Source organism: Penicillium pulvis (assembly GCF_028828015.1).
Source record: "Penicillium pulvis strain IBT 33274 chromosome Unknown contig_1_segment0_segment0, whole genome shotgun sequence".
Classification (NCBI taxonomy): Eukaryota; Fungi; Ascomycota; class Eurotiomycetes; order Eurotiales; family Aspergillaceae; genus Penicillium; species Penicillium pulvis.
Genome location: NW_026643074.1, coordinates 1744585 through 1765899, shown reverse-complemented (window position 1 = coordinate 1765899; position 21315 = coordinate 1744585). Strand labels below are relative to the sequence as shown.

The window sequence follows — 21315 nt, the reverse complement described above, 5'->3', positions numbered from 1 at the left end:
GTGTTATCCGGGCTTTCGGCAAATGATTTCTTGATTGGAGACTGCCGCCGCAGAGCAGGATTAATGTCGGATAAGACTCCGACAACGCCTTTCCCCCATCATTTTCTGCGCCGGTGGACCAAGAGATGCAAAAACGTCGGCTAAATTCTGCGTCATCAGTGCTGTGATTGGTGAAGAGATGTGGATCCGCCACTCGGATGTCCGATCTGTCGGACAGCCGACGGAGATTAGTCATCCCGGAGTTAACTTCATGCGCATTGATTCCGTACCTTATACTCCGTACACCGCCCTGGTTCAAGCTTCATTCGAGCCATAATCTACACTAATGTTTCAATCCTAGGTAAGAAAAGCTGCTAGCTTAGTCTACAGGCATTCGTCACTCCTTAACTACCTTCAAATCAGATATCAATTCTCAGTGTGAGCAAGTAGACGCCTGAGTATGTACTCGATAATATTACCACTGGATTTCGCATAGTTATACTACGCCTTATCTAATATCATACATGCGGTGTTCAAAACTCACACTTCCCTAATCATAATACTTGCATGTATTCTAAGTTTAGCGGGGTACGTGTTCTAGATCAGTACAAAAATAGACAAGGTAACATAGTTCAAAGTTAAGACCCTGATGGCTTGCATTAGGTGACATCTCATATATCGGATCTCCGATAATGTCAACACAGTGATATTACAGCGGAAACTGCATCCCCACCAACTCCTCACTCAAGCGGAACAATCTTTCGGCTGGTTCCAGACTCACAGCATGGGGTACCGCAGTGGCAAATTGACAATCGCTGAGGTAAACAGCAGATGGATCGGAGACAACTATGAAATATGAGTAATACTGTCACGCGACCATCCCTTGCATGGATCATACCTTTCAAGCTCGGATCGAAAGCCGCCACGAGCATAGTTGCCGCGCCTTGATCCGCTGTTTTCCAGAAATTGCTGGTTTTCGACATGGTCTCATTGGCGCTCTCGTCAAGGTTTCGGCTCAGGCCAGTCCAGATAGCTGTGTTTTATCTCAGTCACGCCGCAATGCTTTTCTGTCGGGGTCAATACAAACTTACAGCCAGGGTGAACACTATATGAAACGATGCCTGCAGACGCAAGATGCTGGGTTAGGTAGACTGTGAACAGGATATTGGCAGTCTTGGACTGTCCATATGCCAACCATCCGTTATACCCGCTCGCAGTGGGACTGAACATCGGTGGCAGTCCATCAGGAGGTCTCTCATCTTGGGGAACGTCCTTGCCCTCGAAGTTGTAGTCATGGAACCGGATAGGCGACAACCGGTGGCCGGCACTAGTGACATTGATTATTCGAGTCGACCCAGGCCCCGAGGCTGTGGCAGCCTTCTTAAGCTGGGCCATGAGCAAGTTTGTGAACAAGAAATGTCCAATATGGTTTGTTCCAAACTGTATTTCGATCCCCTCTTCGGTGGCATCTCGGTCTAGAACCATCATTCCGGCATTGTTGATTATGATGTCGATGTGGTCGACCAGCCCTTGGATCTTGGATGCTGCAGCATGAACGGATTGTTGGGATGCAAGGTTCAGTATCACAGTTTCAACTGCTGTTTCTGGAGCTAGTGCCTGCACTTTATCGGCGACTTCCTGGACTTTGGTCTCGGTGCGAGAAGCCAGAAACAAGTTCGCTGGCTTCTGAGTAGCTATCGACAGCGCAAGGGCTTCACCTAAGCTGCTGGGCCCAACGCCAGTGATGACAACTGATATGGATGTTAACCCATCTTCTAGTCGACCTGAATATAGAACCAGACTTACCATTCTTGCCTTGTATCTGACCGGCAAAGACGCTAGCAACTTTCGTCGCCGTGGTCTTCTCATTAAACTCTGGATGCGATATCGTCATTTTCCCTTTATTCACTTCTCGTATAAACTTTTCCTTTTTACCCGGCCGGCTCCTCCTATATCACCTTCTCCTCATCCGCATTCCCTCTTGTGGCAGCCCCGCAAACCCGGAGGCATCCCCAGGCCCCACACACAGAGTTTCACCATTCAAGCAACATGGCCGAGCAAACAGTGACCATTGGCTTATGTTCGCTTAGGAAATGAGATCAATGCACTTTGGTGAGCGGCACCTGCAAATGCGGGGTTATGGGATATCACAGACTAAATCATCAATCTACCCCGGCGATTCTACGGCCCCGCAAGAGCATTCTCCACATCGCGTCCTTTTGAAGGTTTAATGCTGTTCATTGGCTTGACGAACCGGAAAGATTGGCCGAGCCCTGATTTCCGAATTAATTCAGCATGGTCGTCGGCAGTTGAATGCGCTTGACGTAGCCGCCCGTCTTGGGGTTATTCCAGAGGTGGGGATAACCCCCGATGATAGCAATAAATGTAGAAGTTCACCACAGGTTCATCCTCGGCCAATTCATTTCTCTGTCTTGTACGTACCTTTCAGACCATACATATACAATTTTCTCTGAAATAGTGAGATATGACGAGCTCCCAGACTCCTAGCGGAGAAGTGGCTACGTCGACGGGAATCAAGGTGGTGATTGTTGGCGCAGGTATGCATCACTGCAAAATCTTGGGATGAACCTCCTAACGAGGTCAGGATTTGGCGGATTAACGGCTGCAATCGAATGTCATCGCCAAGGACATACCGTGGAGATATACGAATCATTCCCAGGTGAGTCCATAAACATAGCTGAACTGAAAGAAGACTTCTAATTATCACACCATATCTCTTTAGAGCTGAAATCACTCGGCGATATTATCTCCTTCGGGCCAAATGCAGGCAGAATCTTCAGCCGTTGGTCTGACGGTGCCATCGCAGAGCGACTGAGGCCTCTGAGTATCAACCTAGAAACCCACGGCTTCAAGATCCACAAGTGGACGGGTGAGCTTATGCACACACAGCTGCCACATGAATATGATCCAGAAGCCCCAGTTTTCAATGGTCATCGCGGTGAATTGCACACAATTATTTTCAATTATGCCAAAGATGACCTGGGTATTCCTATTCACCTTGGTCATAAGGCTGTAGAGTATTTTGAGAATGAGAACCAAGCTGGTATCATTCTTGAAAATGGAACTAAGGTTAGCAGTTGCTGTCTTGGCATATGAAATTTTGTCATTAAACATTGTTCAGGTTACTGCAGATCTCGTCATTGGGGCAGATGGTGTACGCTCCAAGGCGCGCGAGCTAGTCCTGGGCTATGTTGACAAGCCAAAGTCAAGTGGTTATGCAATTTTCAGAGCTTGGTAAGTAGGACAAACCGGTCATGTCTTGGCTGCAGGAACGTGCTGATTGAAATAGGTTCTCAAACGAGGACATGATTCGCGATCCACGCACTAAACAATTCTGCGAGAATGGCGATACCTTTAACGGATGGATTGGGCCTGATGTGCACTTTCTCTTCTCCACCATCAAGAATGGACAAGACTGCTGTTGGGTTCTGACACACAAGGTAAATTAGCTATTCAGCGTTAGGTCGAGTAACTCTAACAATCTCAATCAGGATGAAGCCGATATTGCAGAATCCTGGTCACTTCCCGGTAAATTGGAGGATGTGTACAAGGTAATTGACGGCTGGGATCCGATTGTCAAAGCTATTGTCGAGAAGACACCCTCACTTGTCGACTGGAAATTGGTGTACCGGGATCCATTGCCTCGGTGGGTGAGTGACCATGGGCGTATTGCGTTGCTCGGAGACTCGGCGCATCCTTTCCTACCTACGTCCGCACAGGGAGCGACGCAAGCGATGGAAGATGGGGTTGTACTTGCAGTGTGCTTGAAAGAAGGCGGGAAGGACAGTGTGCCTGATGCTGTGCGAGCTTATCAAGATATCCGGTACGTACTTCTTTGTTTAACGCATGCGGCACGGTGCTCACTCAATTTAGGTACGAACGTGTGAAGGCTGTTCAGAAGACTGGAGAGACCACTCGTGATATGTGGCATAAGGCAGACTGGGATCAGGTCAAGAAGGACCCCGCATCAATTCAACTTCCCCGTGAAGATTGGATCTTTCGATTTGATGCGGAAAGTAATGCGAGGGAATCATTTGAGTCGGCATTGCAGAGGGTGCAGGAGGTAAATTAGGCAGCAATAGGAGAGATCTTTATTCAGTAGATACGGTCACTGCTCAGTCTTAATATATGCCATAAGAGGATAATATTCACAATACCACCCAAGTCTGATTCATGTTAAAAAAATAAAATCAAAAAAAGATTTATCAATAGTAAACGAGGAGAAATAATCATTCAGGTATTGAGCTCAGATTGAATCAGCAGGTCCTCCGACAATTTAACAATCTCACCGAGACTATCCCAAGACTAACTAAATAGACATATCCCAACCGTTCGTATCAAGCTTTGTTCTCAATGGTCTCCACTGCAGCCTTCTCGGAGTCTCCAGAAGTCCTCGCCTTCTTTTCATCCTCGGTAGTGCTGGCTGAGTCCTTGCGTCTTGCTTCGAGAGCCGCGGGACCAATGCACTTGTAGGACGCGAATTTCCGAGCCGGAACTCGTTGCTCAAACTGCTTAAATGTCAGTATATGAGCTTTCCCCTTTGAATCACCCAAAGAAACGTACCATCTCATCGATTTCTTCCAAAGTACGTCCCTTGACTTCTGGAAGGAAGAAGTAAATGAACGCAGCAGCGATGAGGCAAGACGGGAACCAGATGTAACCGTACTTTGGACTAAAATGCCAGTAATATTAGTATTGCGTAAACTAGCTTGTGGAGGAAAGTCCTGACAACTTACCCCCAGTTCAATGATGCGACGTTAATGAAGTAAGGGGCAGTGAAAGTGGTAAGCCACTAGGAACTGTTAGTAGGGCGTTCTCATGCACGCAAACGGATATGTACTGACTGCTCCGAGGAAACCAATAGCCGCCGCAAGACCGAATGTATAAGATCGAAGACGCTGAGATGGCAGTTCTCCGCCCGAAACCCAAGCATATGTAGACACCATGCCCTGAAAACCGAGTTAGTCCCGTTGGTGGTCTCACAATTTGATTTACTTCCTTACATTGTAGCCGCAGATGAAAATGACAGAAAGCCCTACAATCGCCTTGCCTGTGGCTGTCGTTCCTGGTTTGACCGTATATACGATAGCAACAATGAGTTGGCTAAATCCACATAGTATAAGGCCAGCCGTCAGGAAGAGTCGTCGACGACCTATGTGAGTGACGACGGCAATGTTGAGTAAAATGGCCGCAACGCCCACTGCAGTAAGAATGCAGCTGTTCTCGAAGGCATCTCCGACCCCAGCCATTTCAAAGAAGTAGGTTCCATAAGCTAAAGTATTACAGTCAACATTGATAATTAAGTAAAATGGAGTCCGTGGAAATTTGACTCACCGATCATAAACATAGCTCCAGAAGCAGCCTGGGTGGTGACAGCACCGACAGCCAGAATTGTCCGACGGCGATCAATGGGATTGGTGAACATATCCCAAACTGATGTGCCACTAGCCAAGCTACGCTCCAGCTCAATAGCATGTTGAATATCTTCCATCTCCTTATCCGCAGTCTCCTGGTCTGGCCTCAGCCAAGCCAATGCCTTTCGAGCCCTTTCAACCTCGTCGTGCTGGAGCAGCCATCTTGGTGATTCTGGAATGAAAAGCATGCCGGCGACCAGGATGGCGGGGATGATGAATATTAGGCCAAGCGGGATGATGTAGCTATCCTTGTCGGCATACTTTGACGTAAAGTTATCGACGATAGTCCCGATAAGAGAGCCAAACGACGTCCAGAACTGGAACCAGCCTAGCATGAGTCCTCGGTAACGTGCTGGTGCGCATTCCTATTCAAAAAGTATAGTCAGTATCCATTGAGCGAATTTCTCATTGCTGTGCGGTGTACCTGAATGTACAGCTGGGAAAAGGTCATAAGAAACCCATTTCCGACTCCGATGATCAAACGACCAGCGTAAAGACCTCCTATGGTGTCTGTGGTCATCATCACGACGTTGGAGACGTAAATCAGGACAACTGCTATGTAGAGACTGGTCTTTCGCCCAATAAAGCTTGCCATGGGCCCTTTGGTGTGTCAATTATCTCAATTTTATGGGTATCAGAGCTTGTTTACCTGCAGAACATGATCCAATAAAGGCGCCCAGCACCATCAGAGAAGAAATCAGTTGCTGGCGCTCGGAAGAGATATTCCAACCTGTAGAACTAGCGGAGTCTTCATATCCGAAGAGCTAAATTTCGAAGGACGACGCCATTAGCGTCTTTTAACTGAAGATGTGACTAGGCATGGGGTCTTTTCTTACCTTCAAAAACCCAATCATAGCCTGAAAACCTCCTATCAAGGTATAATCCACCCCATACTGAAAGGGTGACATTGAGATCAACGAGCATGCTGCCAGCGACTTCCAATGAAGTCGGAGCCCATTCTTCTGTTGATCACTCATGGTGATAGTATGTCTTACCGGTAGCTATATTTCCAATAAAAAATTCGACATAAAATTACGCTCAAATCCGAGCGCAGTAATCCAGCACACACAGCTAACCATTGAGGCAGGCCAGGGCTTTTAGCAGAACCCGAATCCCAGCTATGACCATTCATAATCTACAATCATTTACTAACGACCTCCTCATGTTCTCTGTGGGGCCATGCGGAGTCTTGGTTAGTGTCTACAAGTTTGGATCAGTCTAGCTCTACAAGCGACGTGATTGACTCTTGGACCACCGCGGGGGAAAAGCCATGCATCGCCCAGAGACGGACTCATTGGTCACCGAGAAGGGGGTGGATACAAGCATATCGGTAATTTCTCTTCGTGCTCTGTTCGGGGCGCAAAGTAATCTTGGTCGGGAATGAAATGATCTCAACCACTGCCGAAGTGCCTCGTTGCGTGCCAGCTGGGTCAGCGAATACGGAGAGGCTTTCGTCATCTTGCCGCTGGGTCCCATGCCACGGCTGCCGCATGTCCTGCCACCCGGGGTAAGTGGAATTCTTGATAATCGTGCGCCACTAGTTGGGCATAGGACACCTGACATTCCGAGCCAAGGAATTTAGCAGACTTGTTGTGGGGAAGATCAACGATAGCGGAGTAGTGGAATGTGGAGAAGCGGGCCCGCTGGACGCTTTGGCTTTTTGGTTGGATAGTCCGAGGGGGTGGAGGCCAGATCAGGTTTGAACGAATTATTTCCGCTCCAGGTAGTGTGGGCTTAATGCCTGATCTTGTCCCAGCAGGGATGGGCTACATGTATAATGAACTATTATGCATGGTTGAACCCCAGGAATGAGCTCGTAGCAAGTTTATCTCTTGGAGGCTGCAGACAATCAAACAACGAGGCTGCAGCATGGCAACGAAAAAGTATAACCAGTCCCATTGATTGGTGAGTAGTCCTAGCACCAGTACTATGAACACAACATGGTATCGAGCAAAAAAGAAAACAAACATTCGTAAATCCATTGTATCTCATCATCGTCGTTAAAATCCCCACCTTCGTTCCCAGTATTCGATCTGCCATTGGGATGTGATCGTGTGCATGTGCATAGAGGACTGCAAGTCTGGCAGATACCGTTCCTCGTCAATTAATCAAGAATCACCAGTAAGACGCCTAACGATTGTATACCGGTACACCTCCCCAACTCCAAAATAGGCAACAATCAACTTGTAAGTTGTGTCCTCGGAAGCATCAAAGTCAGGAGAAATCAGCAACTTCTAGAGATAGAGGAAGATAAGGAGGTATTTGGGGTTTTGATGATATCCTAGGTATTTGTTGGACCAATAGATACTCCCAAATCACCAGTTGCCCAAGGATCTTCCATCACCCGGGCGTTCAGAGCGTTGACGTGATAACCATCATCCTCAGCAACATCACTGGGGTTGCCATCTGGACCATGTTGAGAAGGGTCACCATGTCGTGTGACTGTGCCTGGGTTTGGAACGCCATGATGTGTCATATACGGGCTACCGGAAACATTTCCCTGGTTTGGGAAGAAGCTTTGATTCAGAGCTCCACAGGTTGTGCAGGTAAATTCAATCTTGAAATCCGAAATCACCATCTGAGGCATTCCAGGGTGGTCATTGCGTGGTGGGTAGTCGGAAGGTTTAAAATGTGAGGTACCTGCTATTGGTAGAGCAGCAGCACTTGAGTATCCAATTCCAGGCTGCGATACGGTCATAGGGCGTGGGTCATTACCCATCGCAGACTGGCCTGGGTCTCCAATTGGAGGTGGTATCTGAGGCACCCGTACAGACTGAACTGGCGTTGGCGCCACAGAATTATCTGGGGGTTCATTAGCATTTACAGCGTCATCCTCCATCAACGTAGGCTGAAGAGGGTCCGATATCCAGCGAGTCTCTGACATGTCCCGGTACGCGGGCCCTGCATCGCCCTGCGATTCAGTCTGGGACTGGGTCGGCGAGTGCTGGTCACCTGTACTCATATCTAGACTCAAAGATTGGTCGTTGTGATTGGTATAATCTTGTGACTGCAGTCTGATCAATGCACGCTGCGCTTGCCTCGTGGAGATGTCATATCCATGATAACGCTTCACAGCGTCCACGACATCTTGACTCCTTATTTTTGCCTTCATATCAAAAAGTCTCGGAATCTCGCTGAGTAAGAATCGTACATGTGAGGCTTCTGAGCGTACTGGTGTCCGGGTAGGGGAATCCCCAGTCCTTCGGCAGCTATGGCTGTCCTGCAGACTAGTGATATAGGTCGTGTTCTTGTTCGAGCGACACACCACACGGAAAAAACAATTGGCCCCTGATCGACAGCCAATGACCACACTCTTCTTGTTGCTTCGTATCACGCGAAGCTCCCAATGCTGTCGAACAGAGATGCTCCGGATCACCGATTTAAATTCCTCCAGGGAAGGAAATCGTTGGTCCACGTGGAGCCCCGAGTACATTTCCGTCATATTGGCCAGGACAGGGGGCTCAGCGGGGGAGAAACGACCGAACAGATAAGATGTTGGTCGCAGATGTTTTGGTGGCAGCTTCCATCGGGGGGGGGGTGCGTGGTCCACGGCCCTGAAGAGCACTTTGTAAAGATGAGAGTTCCGCGATGGTCAACGAATCGCACCTCTAGAATTTCTCTCGTTCAGCCTGGCATGTTCTAAAATTATTTGTATCGACTTGCGTCGAGAAATCCTCGTGGAGCAAGCTCAAGAGTATGCGCAGGAGCAGCGGGACCCGGTGGAGAGTGAATGATTCTCTGGGGAAAGCAGCCGCATTGAACCTTGGGACCGCCAGACCGCTCGGCTTCAATTCTTTCTTATTCACGCTCCACCTACCTAACTCTTCGGATTTCTCCCCGTCGATCTCCCCTCTTCCTTTCATCAATTAGTCAGTTAGAACTTGGAATATTCTTCGTCTACCTGTCTAATTGGAACCGCCCAAATGGCTTCATACGGGCTGCTGGGTCAGCCAGAAGAAGGTCGAGTCTCGGTCACTCTAAATGCTTTTGTGCCTGTAGCTAACCTCCCCGCCTACAGATGCGCTCCATAAGTCGCGCCTTCTGAACGTCGAGGAAAAGCCATTCAAGCGCATTTCTAAACGCCTTCTTAACCCCGAGTCCCTTGTCGTCGCCAACTCCTCTCTTCCTCCCACCCCTCCTCCCGAGGACGACATCGATGCGACCGCGGCCGCAGAATCCGAGAAGCAAAAACGCTTAGAAGATTGGCGCCACTTCCGTGAAGATGTTACGCTTGACTTTGCCGCGTTTGAGGGAAGCATCGCTCGCATTCAATTTCTGTTGACGAGTAACGAAGAGGAGCGCCAGCGGTACGCGACAGAGAAACTTCGCATCCTATCAACGATGCACGCCGTCCGTGAAAATACCACCGATTTACGTGCCCAACTTGAGGAGGCTCAGCGATTACTCGCCTTACGAAAGAGCTACGACGATCTAGCCGACAAGATCACCAGTAACCGGTTGCTGAAGCCGCGCGAGGACCAGCAGGCAAATCTGCAGAAGCTCCAATTGGAGATTACGGAGCTGGAGAAGGAAAGCAAGGATTATGCGAAGACATGGGCGGAGCGACGCGAACAATTCGGTCGCATTGTGGAAGAAGGCATGCAGTTACGTCGCTTGATTCGCGATGAAAAGGAAGAAGTCGAGCGCAGAGAAGGCATGCAAGAGGGCGAGGATGGGGATGAGGGCGATGTCTCTTCCAAAGGCAAGCTTAGCGCTGCTACCAGCCCTCGTCCGGATAATGAGAGTATGACTCCGTCTCAAAGCCAAGATGAAGGCCGATTGCGGGTTGAGAATGGACCTGGGTCTGCCAGGCCTGCATCGCCTTTACGGCAAGTCATCAGTGCGGATGGTACCAAGGATCAGGACGATACCAACATGGTGGACGAGGGTGAGATCACCGTTGAGGATGCCGGAGAACAGTCAGATGAGCTCGAAGAAGGTGAAGAACTTCCGGACGAGAAGATGGATATGACTTGAGATATTTCGACTATGTACATTACGAGTATGGAGTTATGGGTCTTGAGGCGTTATTCATTTCAAAGGTTTAGATTGAATGCATTTTGTGGATATGAGTCTATACCTGGACATCACATGGGTATCTTCCTTTCCTAGTGTTTGAATAAGATATCCATGGCTGCTTTTAGCGCTCGGCTGTCTTGGCCTTAGCAATAGCCTCCTGGGCAGCGGTGATGTGTGCCGCATTGCTCTCAGTACCCTTCTGGCTCTCCTCGGCCTGTTGAATTATCAGCATAACGATCGTACTTTGAGGAAGAATATAATGAGCACTTACAATCAGGGCCTCCAGCTCCTTCACGGAGTCAACAATCTTCTGGTTGAGAGAAGGCAGGACCTTCTTTGTCTCTTCCATAGCCATATTCTAACAAAAATTACCACCATAGACCTAGAGACAAAGGATGGAATAGAGTCCAGTGGAAACTTACCTCCTGTTTGGCGAGGAACTCCTTGTTCTCGTCATCACCGTCTTGATTAGACTCGAGCTTCTTGATCCGCTCAATCTGCTGCTCCAGCTCACGGTGGTAGGAAGCCTCCTCCTTCACCAAGCGGGTGACCGAAGAGGTAACAATCTCAAGCTGGGAGCGGGGAGCCATTGTGATTCAATCTGTTGCGCGGTCAGATGCAAGATTCAAGTGTTGCAGTCTCTCATGCATGGGGTAATCATATAGAAGCAAGGGACAAAGTATGATGTCTGTAGATCTCCAATGCATGATATCTGAGGTCCCCCAGATCACCAGCAATGGAGATCTGCATGAACCACTGCACATGGGGATTTGATATTTTTTTAGGTCTCAGGTAAAACACAAGACTGAGCTGATTCAGTTCGAGACATAACACACCTTTTTGTTTGTTTAATTGAGGAAGAGTAGTGTTATTCAATGTAGCCACCAAGAATTCATGAGCCCCTCCTGATGCTATCGAGAACGGTGGGTTTGCAATGTTTGCATGAGGGGCTCACGTGGTATCAATCGCGATGAGATCGGACGAAATGCCCAACCTTCTACACTTTCAACTGAACCTACACTTGAATATCCGAGTATATAATTTGAATATATATTCAAGTGAAACTATACAGGTGGCCATTCAAATCACTTGTACACTATACCACCACTCCATCCCGGCTGATGATATCATCCGCCTCATGAATTCATGATTCACCTCGCCTTTGCGCTGCGCAGAGCATTCTCTTAGAGCAGAGAATGAACACCATCTCATGTATCCTAAATCCGAATGAAAGTCTCATCTTACCTGATAAAGTGAAAGTAGCTGTTCTGTAAATGTACATAATAACTTTCCGTATGCATGGTCAAGCTGCCTTATCTACCGCTAGCCAATAAGCGACCGAGTAGAGCTTGATGATCTCCGGGGCCGCCTCGACCAACATGACCTCTTAACAACCCTACCCCCCGGGCTTCACAACCCGAAAAGCGATTTCAAGTCTGATATATAATATAGGTCGCTTTTGACCTATACCTTTCTATCCGAGGTCCCTCAAGTCCTCCGAAGTGATTCTGGCACGTTCAATGCTATCCCTTTGTCGCACCCTTATCCGCTCGAGTCCTCCGTCTTAGCCCGACATGCCAGCCCCATCACTATTGCAGTTGGCTATGGCCACTGCAGTCAAACACGTCAAATGTAAGTCATAGCACTTCAGATCAAAGGATCTCTCACTTGGTTTTCTCAAAAGAAAAAGACTAACGACTTGCGATGAATAGCACTAAACGATATCGGAAACCTGCCTTACAACCTTGTTCGCCCCATTCTGCTGAAAGTGGATAACCCAGAGAAGCTGGTGAGTGACAAGAACCATATATCACGCTAGACCACCATGAAAAGCACGGATGAGAAAAGCGAAGTTGCTTACCATTTACGATTGTCTCCTATAGCATGCGATGGAATTACTATCCCCACACCTCACCGAAGAAGACAAAGAACTATGGCTCAACTTCATCAGACGTGACATACCAAAATGGGAACAATACGATCTCCCCGAAAAGACACACCAATGGTATGAAATCTACTGCGATCTCCGCGAAGACGTCCAACGAGCCCTAGATGCCGACGCCGAAAAGATGAAGATGGCTCTAGACGGAATCAAGTCAGAACGAACACGATTGACGCCGAAAATCATCCCGGGGCACAAAGGTCGTGGATCGCGGATTTCGAGATCAACTTTCACCCGGCGGCCCTTCTCTGGTATACCTAGCGCATCCGTGGACAAGAAGAAATCGACCATTTTCAGCGCACCGCGGAGGAACAATGCCCTAGCCGTACCGACAAAGCATCTCAGCACCCGCGCATCGCAGGTCAAAAAAGCCCCGATCTCACTCATTGAAGAGCACCGACAGCCTACGGAGCAACCAGTCAAACAGCCCGTTCCTAATCTCAGACGCGACCAAGACGCTCGTGGACCTGTTGCACCAGCGCTGCCGAGACGACAGAATTCATATACCCCGTCACGTCCTGTGCACGATACAAAGAGTCCGGCCCTGGCCGAAAGAGAGGCTCGGCTTCGGGCAATCGCTTCTGGAAAACCATTGCCTTCCGGCTCGGAGGGTACGAAGAAAATTCCAAGTTATACCCGGGATGCGACTTCGTCGAGGCCGACTGGCCTTAAGCGCGAGGCTGTTTCCCCGCCGCCGGGTGCTCGTCATTCTTCTCATTCTTCACATCATGGGCCGAGTCAGACTGATGGACCGGCAAGCCCTCCGGCTTCCGCACGCCCGGTCATGCCCGTTCGCAAGCGACCGGACAGTGTCTTCATTCAACCAAAACGTCGTCGTGTTGTCTGATGGTTGTCTCCCCCTCTTTTTCCGTGACTTTTTTTTCATGATTTAGCGTTTTCTTCTTGTCATTTATGGCATTTTCATTTGCGTACGAGAATACTGCATATGGGAGGAGTTCTGGGATCAAATGGCATCTACGGTAAGCCTGATGGGTTGGTGCACATGAAGGTTTCTGGGTAGTTTTCGCTTGAGGTTTTATATTGATCATACATATGAGCACATTTGAGTGATTTGGATGGTATATTAGGTTGCTTATTATTTCGATTTTGCATTTGTTGCGAGGGCATGTAGGCATTTCATTTGGTCGCGTCAATGAACCAAGGTATCGCTGGACAGGCGAATAAATCATTTGAACACGTCGACCGAGACGTAAGCGAGAGCAACAACAAATCCTAGCGTTTTCCTAGCTTATTGCTCACTGAGCGATTAGTGACGCCTGTATGCATCCAACCCACAAAGTATGCAACACGTCAGGTGTAAGCCATATCTCAAATGCAAGTGCTCACTGCCGGGGTAGTTCTCAACTCGATCGTATTGCTGGAATGGAAATGTGGTATCTAAAAGGGCATAACGGTTTACATCGCATCGCATCCTCCACGCAGCGCGAGCACGAGATGAAGTGTGGCGCCACCCTCGAGGTTATATTCTGAGGCCGTCTTGTCATCCGCCCTATAAGATGGACACATTAGCATCACAATCCAGATAATGCAATAAACGTGCGTGTAGGTCGAATACATACATCTGCTTGCCACCGAAGATAAGACGCTGCTGGACGGGTGGGATACCCTCCTTTTCTTCGACGCGCTCCTTTATCCGGGAGACCTGTAATCATCATAGTTCAGCAAGTGTATCTCGACCAGTGTTATTGAATCTTATTCCAGCCCGTGCGCATACGGCGAAGGTGACTCGCGGTAGGTGGTGTCGGGCGACAGTGTAGTCTTACCTTGTAGTCCGGCTCGATATCCAGCTCGATCTCCTTTCCGGTGAGTGTTCGGACCCTGGAACACGATCAAATGTCAGTAAAATAATTTTGGTGGTCTTGCGGGAGCAGTGATCAATTGATGATGCAGTTGGGGTTGACGCGGGTTTACACATACTTGATCAACATTTTGGCGGAGTGTGTGGTTTTTCTGGTGCTTGAATATGGTTTGGGAGGGGCGAGAGGTGCGCTTTTGTGGCGTAAGGACCCTGGACGTGTGCTGTATGTCAAATGAGTGTCTGGAGAGAGAAGTGAGAGAGCCGCCTTAGCGGGGGTTTTGGGTGGGGTTGTGGCCTTATCGCCTGATTGTCAATGAGGCGAAACATTATGATACTTCCAGCCTTGTTTCAACCTATGAACTTGAATCTCGTTTTCTCTATCGACATGATCAGAGGAACACGTTTTTTTTTTCATTTTTCAATGAGGCCCTTGGGACCCATGATTCAGCTGTTTAGCGGCTATATGTTACATATCCGTTGTAACGAATTAGCAGCTATATTTGACTTGGGTCACGGGTGCTCTTCACATTGTACTAGATAGAATGGCTAGGTATTCTTCGAATATTGATCAACGGCATTTAACCGAAAATTCAAGCTTAGGCTCAAATGATCAATTTTGATGGCCTATAGGTGCGACGCTCAGGCCTTAACTGTAATCGCAGTGACTTCCCTTGTTCACTATATATTTTGATACCCCATACCCCACCATCTGCACCGCCTCGGTTCACCTCGAAGACTGATTTTCAACCGACTGGAATTCCTCAGCAGTGAACTGGGACCGAATTCTTCGAGTATACCAAGATATACACCATGACTATCACAGCGCTCCAGCAACCTACCCACAATCAATTCCAACAACTGATCTCCGCGTGTGGGAACGATCCGGTAACTCCTGTTGACCTGCCGGAGTCACGTATGATTGCTAATGCTAAGCCAATAGAAACGGATCCATAATATCTATGAAGAACACCGGTCTAATCGCAATGCCAAATTCAAGGAAGTTTTGCTGAACCCCGGCTTCCGTGAATGGCAGTTTGATGAGATCTTGGGAAATATCTTGAAAGCAGAGAAAGGCTTGATCCAATACGATGACCCAAGGAGCAATATATCCTTATTGGCACGGCCACCGAAGCACATCTGCGAGTTGATCCAGGATATACAGCAGGAGATCGCAGATGTAGCTGGCCCATGTATGTGTCATTCAGATATTTGCTATGACTACATCCTGACTTGGTTTATAGGCCTTTGGCTCGCGCCTCAAGATTCTCTCCACATAACTACATGCGAGCTGATGAACGCCAAGACAAGGACTGAGGTAGATGATATGATAGCAATTTTCCAGCAGAAGCTTCCTCTTGAGGAGATCGTGAACTACACGCTCACCCACAGTCCCAGGCTTGTTCGGCCAATTGTCAGTTACGATGCTACGGCTGTCGCTCTGAGCTTTGTCCCTGCCGCCGAGACAGACAAAGACCTGTATACTTATCACCACTTGCGACGGGACCTTTGGGATTTTGTGTCTGAGTCCGGGTGTCAACTCGGGGCTAGATATATTGTGCCTTCGGCCCATGTGACTATTGGAAGATATGCTATGCCTCCGGGAGCAGATCAATCAAAAGAATTAGATGATCTATGTGTCAGAGTAGCTGGATTAATTGAGAAAATTGAGGATATCAACCAGGAGTTGATGTCCGGGTATTGGAAACGATTTGGAAGCCCCTCGAGGGGAGTGTGGGTTGTGGGACAGGAACAAGGAATGCAGTTAAACCAAGGTCGATCCTGGTATGGAAATGGAGAAGTGGTATTGACCGGTAAAGGCATATAGTATTTTACTTGGATCTTAATCTAGAAGATATAGAAATCATCAAATCCAGTGTGTTTTAGACGAAAATGTTGAAGAGGGCCCTGGTGACTTCCTAATTGGGAACGACAAATTGATGACTCATCTACTTGGTGGAACACCCAACGTGGTTTAGCGCGTACCCGAATAGGGCCTAAGCGAAACGAAATCCCACAACCCAACCATCCGGCTTGATCTCTCCGACAAGTGAACACTCAACGACCACCCACCTCGCTACCCGGCAAGACAGTCAAAATGGTAAGATTCATACCGTCCATTATTCGAGCTGTTTTGCCCTCAAGTCCCCGTTCGGAATCCGCTTCGAAGTTCAATTCGGCATTGTGCGATGGAGGTTGAATTTGTGTGGGCGAACTCGAGATTGTGAATGACGACCAACCCGACCGACACCAACACCAAAATATTCTCCGCCTGCGTCGATGTCCATGTCCCACGTTATGCGATATTCGATATGCAAAACGACAACCTCGAAAGCACAGAACTGGAGTTTGGTGGCAAGAATCAAGCTTTGCATCTTGGAGGCACGACCGAGTGAGCGGATGAGGCGAAGATGCAGTGCCACCATTCCTGGGACCGATGCTTCCGCCAGCTATCTTGGACACACATACGATCGATCTTGAGCCTTACACCAAACTCACCGACATGCGCAATTGAACAACCCGAACTCGGACTTGAGAAGCACGCAGCTTGGATTAATAATTTTTACCAAGCACAGCAGAAGCTTATCAAATTTTCTCCGCGCACAGGTCAACATTCCCAAAACCCGCCGGACCTACTGCAAGGGCCGGGAGTGCCACAAGCACACCCAGCACAAGGTTACCCAGTACAAGGCTGGCAAGGTGAGATTCCACTTCGACTCGACAATCGAAACCGAAACACAAACTGATCTCGAATTTTTCAAATGAATCTAGGCCTCGCTGTTCGCCCAGGGTAAGCGTCGTTACGACCGAAAGCAGAGTGGTTACGGTGGTCAGACCAAGCCTGTCTTCCACAAGAAGGCTAAGACCACCAAGAAGGTTGTCCTCCGTCTTGAGTGCACCTCTTGCAAGGCCAAGAAGCAGCTTGCCCTGAAGCGCTGCAAGCACTTCGAGTTGGGGTATGTTTTAATCCTGGATCACTTGACTCTTTTCATCAGTACTAACCATTTTCTCTCCACAGTGGTGACAAGAAGACCAAGGGTGCCGCCCTTGTTTTCTAAGCGTTCGATTTCCTTGTTCGGCTTCTGGGTTTCCTGCATTGCACAATCCGCCTCGCTGTTGCTGCGGAGGATATATGACATGGGCAATGGAAAAATGAAATAGGAATTCATACCTTCAAAAAACAAACTATGACTACCTGACGACGAGCCTCTGTTTCTGGACGTAGATCCACCGTGTACTGAACCTAGGCTGGACTCGCTAAATCCGCCTAGTCATAGGTGGATACTATGACCCTTGACATTTTGTCGAATTCTGTTAGATTATGCGCCTCATGCTGTAGAACGGGCTGCATGGTCAATGTTGTCAATAGTGTCTCAACCTGTCATGTCCACAAATAATGTCCCTTTCGGGGTGACCATTGTCTGACCTTCATGGATTATTTTGAGGTTCGAAGGCCTTGCTGCCAAATCCACGAAGCTTCTGTCTTCTATACCAGTAGAAAGAAAATCTCGGAACCGGTATCCCAGACGCTATGATACTGAAGTTCCGTTCAAATACCCAGGAGTACCAAGGTTCAAGTGCTTGAGTAGATCAATCTACGAACCCCAGGTCCGATGATATCCTACATTTGCCAGTTGACAGTCCCCGCCCGCGAAATGCCAAAATGACTCTGAGGCTGGGCACCTGGGCAGTCTAGGAATCGACTTTTTCTTTTCATACTTCTTACTCATGATCCATGCCCAGGTGGATGTTTTATGGAATGGGAATAATTTCTACAGTAGATACATAGCTTGCCAACCTTGTGGAAGTCACTTATCTGGTTATATATAAATGGACAGACAAGGCTACCGGCTACCGGACAGATTCACCACCACAGGCATTGCCAAATGTAAATCAACACTAACCGGAGCATGTCCTAAAAGCAGAACCCAGGACAAACAAGCAAGCCAAGTTGACGGGTCCCGTTGCGCATATATCATTCCACCCTCGGAGCTGATTAACGAAAGGGGGCCCTGATGACGACCTCCACCCCCGCGTCCCCCACGCCGAGACAACAAGCCCAAAATCGAATCACCCAATAAACATCCGCATCTCACCAAGTAGACCCAGTGGCAGGACTTCACTTCCTTTCAGTAAAGCATCTAATTGGACCATCGACTCAGCGGCTGCACGAGACCCCCGTATTCAGTATGCTTACCCCCGCATTCTCGAGAAGATCATTGCCATCTCGGCCGTCCTCCGAGTGCGATGACTGGCCATGTCATCTTGGGACCGTGTGACAGTCCCTCGGCCATCGGACGAAGGCCGTATTGATATTCGTTGCTATTTCCTGCATGCTGCGAGACAAATCTTGTCTTATTCCTTGTCTTTGCTTGTCTTTGCTTGTCTTGACTTGGGTGTATACAATCACCCACCGACCTACTCTTTTGTGGCTTGATACTTGATCTTCCTGTACAGGTCAGGCTTGATCATCATGGCGCTGTGGTACTCGCTAGGAATTGCGTTCTTTGCCGCCATCGGCACGTTCTTGTTTGTATGTTCCGATTGTTTGCTTGGGGAGTCGGTTTTCGGTTGTGGTTTGCTGATTGCTGAATCTAGGGGTTTGACACTGGAATCGCGACAACAAGTGAGTCTTCGGATGTGTATGCTGAGCACATTCCATAATCTAATCATTTGGCTGTATACAGCTATCGCGCATGAAAGCTGGATTGATTATATGAATCACCCTTCAGAAGGATTAACAGGAGCAGTACGTTAGGTCGGGTCTGTTGAGCCACCTCTGAACCAAATCGCTGATGGTTGATAGGTGGTCGCAGTGTATATTGCCGGTGAGGCATTGGGCGCACTGACGCAAACTTTTATTGGCGATAAACTTGGACGTATTCGGTTCATGCAGCTGATGTGTGTAATTGTGACAATTGGCACTGTCATCCAGACTGCCTCCGTGAACATTGGCATGTTTCTTGCCGGCCGCGTGCTAGCCGGATATGCGGTTGGGTAAGTGCAGTCAATCATGGGTTCGATATTGTGGACTGAGAAGCAATTCTCTAACATTTACCAAGAGGATTGGTCGCTACAGTCCCAATCTACCTTAGCGAGATTTCCGACCCCCGTTTCCGTGGTCTGATCGGCGGTATTTCAGGCTGCGGTATCTCCTTCGGAACGATGGCGTCGAATTGGGTCGGATTCGCTTGTGGCTATGCTCCTTACGGCGCTGTACAATGGCGATTGCCCCTGGGGATCCAGATTCCATGGGGTATAATCATGTTCATTGGTCTGTCGACCTTCATGCCCAACTCACCGCGGCAGTTGATCCGAGTCGGGAAAGTCGAGTTAGCCCTCAGCGAATTTACGCGGATTCGACGTGGAGCTGCCTCGCTTGAAGTGGAGGAGGAATTTTCGCTCATGAAGGCCCAGATCGAGTATGAGATGGAGCGCGAGATTACCTCCTATCGGGAGATCTTCCGTCTGTTTCGATCTCGGGTATTAGTGTAAGCTGTGCTACCGGGCATATGTAAGATTAAGCTGACCGCTTCTCTTCAGATCTATTGCCGTGCAGACAATGACGAGTTTAACCGGTGTCAATGTGATCCAGGTATGTGTATGGTTATGAGATCCAATCACAGGAGAGGGTGCTGACTGTAACAGTATTACCAAAGTGAGCTCCGATTTAAAGGTGCAGATCATATGCCGCATTAGATACTAATGTCCGGTCGCTAGCTATTCTGTACAAGTCGCTCGGCATTGGGTCACATACTATTCTGGCCCTTGCCGGGGTCTACGGTACCGTGGCTTTCTTGTCCAACGCCATCACGACTAAATATATGACGGACCAGTGGGGCCGCCGCAAGTACGAGAGCCATTGGGGACAGCCTCTGCACCTGATTTGACGTTTATCGCTGACCCTGCATAGAATGTTGATCACCGGTCTGGCTGGCATCGTGCTGATTGAGATCTATGCCGCCGTGATGCAGATGGAGTTCCAAAATACCAACAACCAAGTCGGCAAGGGATTCGCAATTTTGGGCATTTATCTATTTGTGGTTTGCTACTGTGAGTTTTTTCCCCTACAAATGAGAGATAAATTGCTTATATATCGTCTTTTCCCCAGATGGGTTTCTCAACAGCACAACGTGGCTGTACGGCGCTGAGGTTCTTCCTATTGCTCTGCGTAGCAAGGTGATGGGCATCGCAGCCGCCTCTCACTTCATTGTTAATGTTGCCAGTAAGTTAGACAATAAAGTTGAACATGGGTTCAATTGCTAATATTACCTCTCAGTCACCGAGGCCGGCCCCAGTGCATTCGCCAACATCAAGCAGAACTACTATTATGTCTTCGTAGCATGCACCCTTTTCTTCCTGGGCGTAGCATACTTCTTTTTCCCGTACGTGGTCATTTGTTATGTTGCAACTGATGTGACCCTTATTAACTTTCGAAAATCCTAGTGAGACAAAGCAGAAGACGTTAGAGGAAGTTGCAGCCGCCTTCGGAGATAGGGTGATCCAGGCAGACGACAACCCAAAGGGAGCATCGGTGGTTGGCGGAGCGGACCACGTCGAGACTGCTGCACAGCAGGCCTAATTCTTCCGAGTTGGGTGATCGCATGCAAGATAAATGACGTGGGAGGAGACAGGAATGAAAAACAATTTTCGAGTCTTACAATTTGTACATCCGGGGGCTGAACGCACCTTCCACAAGTAGAAAGTAGGTCCTTCCCCAAGTAGAAGGTACCCCTGCCATGTGGCATCCGACCGGCGCTTTAGTGTATCTAAGCCTTGTTTTTATTTCTAATTTCTCTCTAGCGGACAAACGGACAAGAGCCGCGTGTGTCAGGAAGCGAGGAATGGGGCGTCAGCCACATTGACTCCACATGCTACCAGACTAGACTTCAATGGATTGTTTCACGACCTCTGGTTAACCTTCGTTAAATCATTGAAAACCTTCCCCCTTTCCTCAGCCGCCCCAGATTAGAGATCTTGAAGAAGATTTGTCGTTTAATATGGGTCACCCCTTATCCGATGCATCGTGCGCACTTCCGATAAACCCTATCGCCACGAGTCTGATCCCTGTCAATGACGATCTTTTGGATAGGACACAGCCTGCGGAGATACGTTGCATGTAA

General features: G+C 48.5%; 10 protein-coding genes across 10 annotated transcripts; 5 read left to right on the top strand and 5 right to left on the bottom strand.

Annotated features, from left to right (window-relative positions):
- Positions 1-688: 688 nt before the first annotated feature.
- On the bottom strand, positions 689-1873 carry N7503_003607 (short-chain dehydrogenase; the record flags this gene model as incomplete). Its single annotated transcript, XM_057063154.1, has 4 exons — positions 689-825; positions 878-1012; positions 1071-1730; positions 1786-1873. 4 exons carry the CDS (start codon positions 1871-1873, stop codon positions 689-691), a joined length of 1020 nt encoding a protein of 339 aa, XP_056924069.1.
- Positions 1874-2464: 591 nt separating this feature from the next.
- On the top strand, positions 2465-4072 carry N7503_003606 (uncharacterized protein; the record flags this gene model as incomplete). The annotated part of the gene is made up of 7 exons (XM_057063153.1): positions 2465-2537; positions 2585-2659; positions 2723-3069; positions 3122-3234; positions 3290-3440; positions 3492-3823; positions 3874-4072. The coding sequence occupies 7 exons, from the start codon at positions 2465-2467 to the stop codon at positions 4070-4072; spliced, it is 1290 nt and encodes a 429-aa protein (XP_056924068.1).
- Positions 4073-4337: 265 nt separating this feature from the next.
- N7503_003605 (Maltose permease) lies at positions 4338-6009 on the bottom strand (the record flags this gene model as incomplete). The annotated part of the gene is made up of 7 exons (XM_057063152.1): positions 4338-4508; positions 4564-4672; positions 4737-4792; positions 4845-4949; positions 5004-5272; positions 5335-5779; positions 5839-6009. 7 exons carry the CDS (start codon positions 6007-6009, stop codon positions 4338-4340), a joined length of 1326 nt encoding a protein of 441 aa, XP_056924067.1.
- A 1686-nt stretch (positions 6010-7695) lies between these two features.
- On the bottom strand, positions 7696-8856 carry N7503_003604 (uncharacterized protein; the record flags this gene model as incomplete). Its single annotated transcript, XM_057063151.1, has 1 exon — positions 7696-8856. One exon carries the CDS (start codon positions 8854-8856, stop codon positions 7696-7698), a length of 1161 nt encoding a protein of 386 aa, XP_056924066.1.
- A 453-nt stretch (positions 8857-9309) lies between these two features.
- Positions 9310-10391, top strand: N7503_003603 (uncharacterized protein; the record flags this gene model as incomplete). Its single annotated transcript, XM_057063150.1, has 2 exons — positions 9310-9374; positions 9433-10391. The coding sequence occupies exons 1-2, from the start codon at positions 9338-9340 to the stop codon at positions 10389-10391; spliced, it is 996 nt and encodes a 331-aa protein (XP_056924065.1). The 5' UTR covers positions 9310-9337.
- Positions 10392-10554: 163 nt separating this feature from the next.
- Positions 10555-11023, bottom strand: N7503_003602 (putative tubulin-specific chaperone Rbl2; the record flags this gene model as incomplete). The annotated part of the gene is made up of 3 exons (XM_057063149.1): positions 10555-10647; positions 10705-10791; positions 10856-11023. The coding sequence occupies 3 exons, from the start codon at positions 11021-11023 to the stop codon at positions 10555-10557; spliced, it is 348 nt and encodes a 115-aa protein (XP_056924064.1).
- A 984-nt stretch (positions 11024-12007) lies between these two features.
- On the top strand, positions 12008-13222 carry N7503_003601 (elongin A domain-containing protein; the record flags this gene model as incomplete). The annotated part of the gene is made up of 3 exons (XM_057063148.1): positions 12008-12065; positions 12146-12222; positions 12317-13222. The coding sequence occupies 3 exons, from the start codon at positions 12008-12010 to the stop codon at positions 13220-13222; spliced, it is 1041 nt and encodes a 346-aa protein (XP_056924063.1).
- Positions 13223-13640: 418 nt separating this feature from the next.
- Positions 13641-14396, bottom strand: N7503_003600 (NEDD8 family protein RUB1). The gene is made up of 4 exons (XM_057063147.1): positions 14314-14396; positions 14160-14214; positions 13956-14038; positions 13641-13885 (listed from the first exon to the last, which is right to left on the bottom strand). The coding sequence occupies exons 1-4, from the start codon at positions 14322-14324 to the stop codon at positions 13792-13794; spliced, it is 243 nt and encodes an 80-aa protein (XP_056924062.1). The 5' UTR covers positions 14325-14396; the 3' UTR covers positions 13641-13791.
- Positions 14397-15004: 608 nt separating this feature from the next.
- On the top strand, positions 15005-17250 carry N7503_003599 (60S ribosomal eL42 domain-containing protein; the record flags this gene model as incomplete). Its single annotated transcript, XM_057063146.1, has 7 exons — positions 15005-15079; positions 15135-15384; positions 15436-16005; positions 16243-16292; positions 16799-16891; positions 16964-17148; positions 17211-17250. The coding sequence occupies 7 exons, from the start codon at positions 15005-15007 to the stop codon at positions 17248-17250; spliced, it is 1263 nt and encodes a 420-aa protein (XP_056924061.1).
- Positions 17251-18665: 1415 nt separating this feature from the next.
- hxt8 (uncharacterized protein) lies at positions 18666-20774 on the top strand (the record flags this gene model as incomplete). Its single annotated transcript, XM_057063145.1, has 12 exons — positions 18666-18725; positions 18791-18818; positions 18880-18941; positions 18999-19189; positions 19255-19683; positions 19736-19787; positions 19841-19850; positions 19913-20042; positions 20106-20245; positions 20304-20417; positions 20472-20577; positions 20639-20774. The coding sequence occupies 12 exons, from the start codon at positions 18666-18668 to the stop codon at positions 20772-20774; spliced, it is 1458 nt and encodes a 485-aa protein (XP_056924060.1).
- Between the last annotated feature and the right edge of the window lie 541 nt (positions 20775-21315).

Excerpts from the sequence above, each read along its gene's own strand:
- N7503_003600 (XM_057063147.1), bottom strand. Across the intron at positions 14,039-14,159 it reads ATATCGAGCCGGACTACAAG|GTCTCCCGGATAAAGGAGCG; the intron begins GTAAGACTACAC and ends TGATGATTACAG. Across the intron at positions 13,886-13,955 it reads ATCTTCGGTGGCAAGCAGAT|GGCGGATGACAAGACGGCCT; the intron begins GTATGTATTCGA and ends TCCATCTTATAG.